This window comes from Chrysochloris asiatica, unplaced genomic scaffold (assembly GCF_000296735.1).
Source record: "Chrysochloris asiatica unplaced genomic scaffold, ChrAsi1.0 scaffold00016, whole genome shotgun sequence".
NCBI classification, from domain to species: domain Eukaryota; kingdom Metazoa; phylum Chordata; class Mammalia; order Afrosoricida; family Chrysochloridae; genus Chrysochloris; species Chrysochloris asiatica.
In genome coordinates, this window is record NW_006408534.1 from 28,739,966 (window position 1) to 28,749,692 (window position 9,727).

The following is a 9,727-nucleotide window of genomic DNA, read 5'->3' on the forward strand; positions in this document are numbered from 1 at the left end:
CCAAGATCTCAGAAACCAATGCTCAATTCAAGTGTCACCTCCTCCAGGAAGTTTCCCTGACAAATGCACACACACACATAGAAGCTAGGTACCTCTTCTGGGGGCTCTTACAGCAACAATTTGTGCTCATCCCTCTCATAGCCTTCACACCCTGGGCATATTATCAGTTGATTTTATCTATCTCTTGGTGCAGTGCTGTAGGCTAAGCACTAGACTGCTAACTGCAAGATCAGCAGCTCAAACACATCAGCCACTCCTCAGAAACCCTACACAGGGTCACTATGAATCAGAACTGACGCAATGGCCCTTAACAACAGCATCTGTCTCTAACAAGCATGAAGGCTCCCTGAGTGCAAAGATCATGTCTCCTTCATCTTCCCACTCCCAGTGTGAACCCTAAGCCTATGTCATAGTAAACACTTGAGAAATGTTGAATTGAAACAATCTCCAGGAAAGAAAGGCTAGGAAGGAAGGAATCAAGCATGTTGGAAATGGCTGTTTCAATGACCTTCCAAAATCCATAAAGAACTGTTGTGAAAATAGAAAAGAAATCTTAAGAATTGTAAAGTGGAACAGAGATCATAGAGTAAGGAAAATAATTTAGAATAAAAGGTAAAACTCCCTGAAATCATCTGATCCCATTAAAATGAACTCAATGATCACAGAGTCATAGCTGACTTTATCCAGTGTCTTCCTTTGTCCCATGTCCCAATCAACCCCTCTACCAGTATTCCCAGCAAGTGGGCATTTAGTCACTGATTCAACCTTTCCAGTAAGAAAAACCCAAATACCTAACCATATGGGATCACAGGCATGCATGGAATATGGCAGGCAGGCAGGCATGGAATACGGCAAAGGTGAGAAGGCAATGCCAAATCCAAATGAAAGTAACCACCCCACTCCACACATTGCTGAGGACTCTGACAAATTGTTGTTGTTGTTGCTAAGTGCCATCAAGTAGGTTCCGACTCCTAGCAACCCTGTAGAGGGTTACTGAGGAGCAGCTGGTGGGTTTGAACCACCGACCTGTGGTTCAAACCGACCCTGCAGTCCAGTGCTTATCCTACAGCACCATACCAGGATTCCTGGCAAATTACTCTCCAATAATTAATAAGAGAAGGAACAAATAAGATGGCGGATCCGGTGGAAGTGTATTAAAGAGTTCCGCCAACAACAACACAGAATACCCGACCAAGCAGGCTCAGGGGATGGTCCCAGAACTCTGAACCACATATAAAGGAATATTTAGAAATTGGAAGGCTTACAGCTGGGGGAATTTGTGGCAGAAGCAAGAAATCCATTGCTTTCTAGTTCGGAACGCTCAGCTGCTCCAGGAGCCACCATCTTGGGTGAGACCAATGGGGGAAGGATCCGAGCGGCCACCGATGCCTGGCAGAAGCGCAGAGATAAAGGTGTGGACATTCTTTTCTTTTGGTAGCTGTTCATTGGTCCCTTGCTGTCTGCGCACCTCCATTCTGGTGACTATAGGGGTGCCTGAGCTAGTGGGCACCTCAGCCCCACCTTCGGAGTGTTCTACTACGCATGCGCACAGATCTCCTCGAAATTTAAAGAGACAGTTTCCAATTAAAACCAAATGGCCACAGCCGGCCCTGAACTGTTTCCAACTAGAAAAAAAGGCCTGAACTGGGATTGTGGAGCAGGACAAGCACACACAAAAGGAAATAAGAATTAATAAGAGACTGTGAGTTGGAATCGATTCGATGACAGTGGGTTTGGTTTGTTTTGGTTTTGTTGTTGGTGGTGTTGCCTTACTATTATTATTTTTGTTACTGTCAGAATTCTAATTTCAATACAGTTTCAATTGCAAAAGCCAGGGTAATAGGACCTACTGTTTGGAAATTCCACCTTAAGTGCTCACTAGAATAGAGATGTTTCTGAATTTTTTTAGAACTATAAACACTCCTCAAGGAGGGACCCTCAGAGTCTGTTTCAGCTTCTGGGGCATTCTAGAAAACTGTCTCAGTAAACAAATGTGTCCACTTTCTGGATCAGGAAAGAAAAGGTCAATAAGGTAGCATCTCCTCAACTCAAAGTCTGATGGAGTCTGTTGCTCTTTATCCCTTCAGAAGAATTGTGTCCGGCCGGATGTACCCTTGAATCTACTCCGTAATTGGAAGTATGATATAGTGCTAAAAGCACAAGCTCCAGAACCAGGCACCCTGAGTTCAAAGTGCAACTCCATTACTTATTATGTGAACTTAGGCAAGCCAATTTCCTCTCTGCCTCAGTTTCCTCATCTTAACATGGGGATAGTAATAAAACCTTGCACCTGGGAATGTTATGAGAAGTAAATGAATTTATATTGTCATTATTGTTAAGTACCGTGGAGTCGGTTCCAACTCATAGTGACCCTGCACAGGGTTTCCGAGGCTGTAAATCTTTATGGGAGCAGGAAGCCTCATCTTTCTCCAGCGGAACGGCTGATAGTTTCGAACTGTCAACCTTGAGGTTAGCAGCCTGATTCGTCCTGGTGTGGCGCTGTGGGTTAACGCGCCAGACTGTAAAGCCATTTGAACTGCAAGGTCAGTAGTTCAAGCTCACCAGCTGCTCCTCGGAAACGCTATGCAGGGTAGCTATGGGTCGGCACCGACTCGACGGCACTTCACAACTACAACAACCCTACCAGAGCTCCTGGGAATGTTATGAGGAGTAAATGAGTTTATATAGGAAAGTAATTTACATAAGTAGTTGTTTATCATTATTAATACTACTCACTAGCTGCTCCGCGGAAACCCTATACAGGGTTGCTATGGGTCAGAACCGACTCGACAGCACTTAACAACAACAACAACTATTACTATGGAGTCCTGGCATGGTACTGTAGGATAAGCATTCGAATGCATTGTCGGTTTGAACCACAAGGTCAATAGTTCAAATCCATCAACTGCTCCTAAGAAACCTTTTACACGGTCTCTATGAGTCAGAATCGATTAGATGGCACATAACAACAACACTATTAGTATTGCTATTACTACTATGTATACCATGAAAGCAGTCGGTTACTTCATTACTAAATAAAAAATATTTAATTAAATAGAATCTCAAATTCTATGTCTTAAAGCAAATGTACGCCAGCATGCAAAAGAAATTTTTTTTTGGTGGCGGGGGGAGGAACATTTTTAATGTGAAGCTATATGAATGTACAGCACATTGAGACTTAAGAGTGAATATAACATTTAGTTAAGTCCACCTCAGGAGTCATGGAAGTGCTAAGAGGAGTGATGAGTCCAAAAGTTATCTTCATCAGATAACCTAGAGAAAATGGCCTTCCTTCAATGAAATGCACCTATGAAAATAAAAGGTTGGATAATAAATATATGTGGATCTTCCATTTGAAAGACCTCATGGAAAGAACTGCAGTCAGCAATGACAGCTTGTTAGAATTATTGTACATCTCCAAAATTAAGACTTTAGCCAAATTCCTTCCAGAGAGAATTGCTCTGTCATTGCCCTGAACAGTAAGCATGCATTACTCCTTTCATTTTCAGGGGTTTCTACATTACCATATCAATGTTGGCTCTTTTATAGTTGCTGGCATAGCTTTACTTAGGGATTTAATTTTCACTCCTCTGGCCATAATGCATCACATCTGTGTGTTTGTACAGTATTTCTCCTTTCTTCCATTCATTGAATGCATCCCTTACTTTCAGCATGTGGGTTTACTCTGATCTAAATAATTTTATAGTCATGAGGCTTAATTCTAGTGGTTTAATCCTAGCAGTAAAAAATTATCAAGTTCAAAATATAAACTAGAATTATAACTGTAAGGGTACAGGTTTCAGTCACAGATGTCAATTTGAGTAGGTCCTAAACATGTACCTGTATTAAACTGGACAGTGCAGTTTTAATCGAGAACATAATGAAAAAGATACTCAGTGCTCCAAATAGGGCATTCCTCTTCCAAGCCAATTTTGAAATAAGTTTTACTTTTTGACACAAAACATACAACAAAGACATTCTCCATATTGAATTAGGAAGTTTATTAGACTCCTTATTTCCATGTCTAGGATGTGAACATGGATTTACATGCACTGTCTCATTTTGTGGATCTTACATGCATGTAGAGTCTTCAATCAGCTGGGCTTTTGATTCTACTTGTCATAATTTACAGTTAGCTCAATGTGAGTAAATGACAAACACAGAATGACGCATAAGCCATAGCAGCAAATTCTCCCCAATACCATTTACCATTTTTCCCAAAACTGTATTATAACTCTTTCTTGTAAAAATAAATTTCAGAACAAGGCATTAAGAAAAATAAAGATGAGTCTATCGTTTTAGAGCAATGAATATCCAACTATGGCTGAAAGGTACACCCTGAGAATTAAATGATTTTAATGAACCCATTGTGGTTTATAAAGCTGTGTTAACCTAATATCAGGAAGGGACACAAGATACAGGCACAAATGTCCCTGCTCATTTGGCTGTGCAATTCTCTAAGGATGTAGAGCTATATACGTCTTCAATGTTGTCAATGCTTGAAGCGTCTGTAGACTCTGGATCGCTCACCACAATTCCAACAGAAGACAGACTGGTAATGAAGGCTTGCATCCGCTGTGCATAAATATCCCTAATGTTAAAGTAAGGTAACTCATGGCATTTTTCAGGTGGGTCCTCACTGCACTGATCCACGTCAATGTCCTTTTGCTTCTGGTAGTACTTGGAAAACTTATTGAAGATGATGGTGATAGGAAGCGCCACCACTAAGATGCCACAAATGATACATGTGCTGGCAATGAGCTTCCCAGCCAAGGTAACTGGGTGGGTGTCTCCATAACCCACGGTCGTCATACTAATGGTGGCCCACCACCAGCAAATGGGGATGCTGGTGAGTCCTGATGTAGACTCATCTTTCTCCACAGAGTAGATAAGCACAGAAAAGATGGAAATTCCCACAGACAGGAAGAGAAGCAGCAGCCCCACTTCATGGTAGCTGTGTCTCAGCGTAGCACCTAGAGACCGAAGCCCTACTGAATGCCGGGCAAGCTTTAGAATTCGGAAAATCCTCATCAGCCTCAGGATCTGGACCACCTTGCCCATGTTCTCAATGTCCTCACTCTCTTCTTCCTTGGTGTCTACAGCCAATGTGGCATAGAAGGGAATAATTGAGACAAAGTCAATTATATTCAGAGGGTTTTTCCAGAATTTCTTTTGACATGGTGCAGCAACTAGCCGGATGGCAAGCTCCCCAGTAAACCAAGTGATGCACGCAATCTCCACACCTTCCAGCACAGGGTCATCCACCTCTCCATCCTCATTCTGGAACTCTGACATGCTGTGAACACACATTGCCACGATGGATGCTAGTACCACACTCAAGGACGTGATGGCGATAAGCTTGGCAGACAGGCAGTATGCAGGGTTTTCCATTCTAATCCAGATTTTCTTCCGGAGCTGCCCAAATCGCAGCTCATCAAACTTCTCCAGATCTTTCTCAAACAGAGATGATTCTTCGAATGAGGAATCGGTGCTCACATCATTGCTTTTCTGATCCCAATCCTTCTCATGGTTGTCCTCCTTGCGCTCCTGATAGCGATTACTACAGCATGTGTCAATGAACAATTCGTTGATGCCCCAGTACTCGATCTCCTGGCAGAATGAGAACACACACAGCTCCTCCATGACATGCAGCTTCCCCGTGTAGTAAAAATTCAAAACATATCTGAACAAGGAGGGGTTCCTATCAAAATAGTATTCTTTATCAGCCACACTGTAATCATCACACAGCTCTAGAATGGCCTCTTCAGAGTGGCAGGTAAGCAACTTCCCAAGTCTAGTGTGAGGAAAGCGCAGGAGGGTGCTTTGATCAACAGACTGCTTAAAGCCCCCAACATTCAAGTTGACAAGTTCTTCGTCTTGTCCAGGGTGATGAAAAAACTCACCATACACCATGGTGGTCACAGGAGGTGGAATGCTGGCCTGGAAGGGAAATGAAGATCACTCTGCACCTGGAAGGAGCACAAGACAGTATTAGCACTTTGTCCCTTCGTGCCCTGCCAACTTATTTTTAATTTGCCCTTTCCAGGATGATGGGCTTAATGAAAAAGCAAAACAGGAAATGGAGTAAATGATGAGTACACGATCACACAAACAGGTTAGTTTTTGAAAACCTTGGGTTTATTGATCTATTTTCTAGGAAAGTAACAATACTGCAATACTCATTTTTATGAACCTTAATTCTTATGTTATAGTTACTGGCACCATAGGAAAAGCACTCGACCTCAAGGTCAGTTTGAGTTGCAAGGTCGGTGGTTCAAACTCAGCAGCTGTTCCTCAGAAACCCTATACAGGGTCACTATGAGTTGGAACTGACTTGATGGCACTTAACAACAACACCAACCACCCCCACAAAAAAAGAGGCATTTTGAAATCACTTACACAACATTAATATCTCCAGAATCTCAACCATGAAGCTTTCTGTTTGGCAGTGCTCAGCTCAGATATGATAAACTAGTTGGTGTAGGCTCATAATTCATTCTTTCCCTTCCTCAGGGCTCAGCCATGCCCCCTCAGAAGCAGGTCATGCTGCTATGAGCTCTCTCCTCTGCTCGGTACCTCATCTCCAACCTGCAATTTGTTGGAGGCTCACCTCAGCACTTACAAAGGATGAGACCTCCCCTTACGCTCCAATATGTCATTCCTTTAAGAGAAAGCTCTATTCCCTCTGTTTGGATACAGACAGTCAGAGGATATAATTATCTTCCTGTCCTTAAGTACCTTGTATCTTAAAGATATAGTTACACTTCATGGGATGGTATTTCAGGTGCATCAACATGGAAAGACATGGAGAAACTTTTTAAGATAATTGCAGTATCAATTTCTTGACACAAATACACTTCTCTCCCATCTCTCCAAGCAGTCTCCACACCTCCATTCTATGGTTACCTCTTCATAGATACCCAAGTCTATGCTGGCCCAGCACATAGCCAGTTTAGTTCTGACACTAGCCTGGATTTATCATAGCCACTTCTAGAGAGAATAAACTAGGTTTGACCATCAATTAATACAATGATACATGCTTTAAGCAAATAACCCAGATAAATAAGGGTAGAAGACTATCATATGCGGAGTTTCTACTAGGGATTATGAGATGCCTTAGACACATTATCTCATTTAATTATCCCAACACCATAAGATAAAAAAGTAGATACTGATACAGGTTGAGTAACTTATATAAAAATCACACAATAGGTAAATGTTAAAGCCAGGATTTACTGTCAAAGTTTAATTGATTCCAATGCCTATGTGACTTCTAAAGCATACACTACTTCTCTGTTTTATCCCTTATTATAATATAATAATTAATGTGGAAAGTGCTAAAACAGAGGTGGATCAAACATCTTCAGGATTTTACAGACACAATCAATGACCCTTGTCTGGAAAGGCTTCACAGCAGGGTTATATAAACTCAATTCTTGAAAGTTCAAGCAGAGTTGGCCAAACAAAGGAAAATGGCCAATCTGAAGGCACCAACGAGTAGGGAAAAACAAGATTTTGAAGGGCTCTGGTAGCGTAGTGGTTACGAATCGGGCTGCGAACCTTAAGGTCAGCGGTTCGAAACTACCAGCCGCTCCGCAGGAAAAAGATGAGGCTTTCTACTCCCGTAAAGATTTACACCCTCAGAAACCCTGTACAGGGTCGCTATGGGTCAGAACCGACTCGATGGCACTTAACAACAACAACAACATGCAAGGAGCTCTAGTAGCGTAGTGGTTACGAATTGGGCTGTGAACCGCAAGGTCAGCAATTCGAAACTACCAGTGGTTCCACGGAAGAAAGATGAGGCGTTCCGCTCCCATAAAGATTTACAGCCTCGGAAGCCCTGTGCAGGGTCACTAGGAGTCGGAATCAACTCCACGGTACTTAACAATGCATCATGCTAGAGACAGCGAGTCTGAACTGTATTCTGTAGGCAAAAACACTCAAGGGTCTTCAATAGTGAGCAGACATGGTAATATTTGTGACTATACCAGTGACAGCAGGGTGGAAGAGAGCCATGAAGGCTAGAGCCTTGGAGACACAGCTGCAATAAAACCAGTGAACAGAGCTGAGTAACGCCTATAAAGAGGAAATGGCAAATTCAAGAGATCATTATAAAGTAGAACTGACAGTACTCGGTGACTGATTAAAAATTTTAAAAAAGACTAAAAGAGGATAAATACATAACTGGGTAAATGGTTATACCATTTGAAGAGGCAGAAAAGTAAAAAGGGATTTCTTTTCCCTTATGTTTATAAAAAGCCAAGTTGTCAGTGAGATAAGAGATTACTTCATTGCAAAGGACACACCAGAGGACACAGCCTAAAAATATAGTCCTCAGCCCATCCACCCTAGGAGGAAGCCCAGAGTTATCAAGAATAGATAGGCATTTGCTCTTAAAGACTCTAACACTGAAAATGTCCCTATGAAACCAGAGACCATAGCATGACTTGACACAACCAGTTAACAGATTTGCTAACCTTTTCAAAAGACTTGGGTTTTTGCAGCTTTCCTTTATATTTTTAGATAAAGAGCTTCTTTGAAGAGCCTAAAACAGAGCTCATGGAACTGTAGGATAAGCAGTGGACTGTTAACTGCAAGATCAAGAGTTCAAATCCATCAGCCGTTCCTCAGCAATGCTATACAGGGTCACTATGAGTCGGAAATGACTTAATGGTACTTACAACAACAGCAACAATAGACTTGGTCCAAATATTAATGGCACTTCAGATCTCTGAAACCCAGTTCAAACTTACAGCAAGCACAGTAGTAAAATGTTCCAGGGATTTAGTTTTAGCTAAGCTGACATTAAGACTTTAATGGAAGTTATCTTTTGATGGATGATTTTCCATCTCCTTGGCTATCCTAAGAACTCACAATGATAGAAAGCCAGCATCTGTTACACAATCTGTGCATGTCAGTCTCATGTTCAGAGGGCATGGAAGCCATTTCCCAACGTCTCGGCAGTCACTCCTCTAAAAAGCATTGTCATCATCCAGAATATCAGCCTTCCTGCTCAGTTCTTGCTTTTAATTCACTGCACACCAATGAAAGAGAGCCCATACAAAGTCCATTCACTCCACTAAGACTAATCACAAAAACAAAACACTCATAAAATCAGGCATGATAGTTAAGGTTTTGTTTCAGCTTGGCTAAGTCTGGATTCTCAGTGATTTAGCAGTCAAGATGTAGTTGCCAACTTCATGATGAAATCTAATATAATACGAGGATGAGTCAAAATTTACCCACTCTCTGGTTATATTAAAATTCCCATCCATGTCTGCGGCTGATAACATTGAGTGTGCACGTGAAATTATTCTGTTGAATAAACAAATGACAGTGGATTATGTGGTAAATCATTTGCACATCAGCATCAGCCATGGTTCTGCTTATGAAATAATTCCATTCAATTTTTTTCCCCAAAAAAATTGGGTTTTGAAAAGCTTGTGCAAGATGGGTACCAAAACAACTCATGTTGTTGTTGTTATGTGCCGTGGAGTCAGTTCCAACTCATAGTAACCCTACACAGGGTTTCCGAGGCTGTAAATCTTTATAGGAGCAGAAGGCCTCATCTTTCTCCCACGGAAGAGCTGCTGACCCTGAGGTTAGCAGCCCGATTTGTAACCACTATGCCACCAGCTCTGGTAGCGTAGTGGTTACGAATCGGGCTGCGAACCTCAAGGTCAGCAGTTCGAAACTACCAGCTGCTCCGCGGGAGAAAGATGAG

General features: G+C 42.0%; 1 protein-coding gene across 1 annotated transcript in view; it reads right to left on the bottom strand.

Annotated features, from left to right (window-relative positions):
• Nucleotides 1–3,980: 3,980 nt before the first annotated feature.
• The window catches only part of KCNS3 (potassium voltage-gated channel, delayed-rectifier, subfamily S, member 3), a 27,073-nt gene continuing 21,326 nt past the window's right edge, over nucleotides 3,981–9,727 (bottom strand). Inside the window, exon 2 of the mRNA XM_006835264.1 lies at nucleotides 3,981–5,969. Coding sequence (XP_006835327.1) covers nucleotides 4,438–5,913 — 1,476 coding nt within the window. The 5' untranslated portion in view covers nucleotides 5,914–5,969 and the 3' untranslated portion in view covers nucleotides 3,981–4,437. The remainder of the gene's footprint in view (nucleotides 5,970–9,727) is intronic.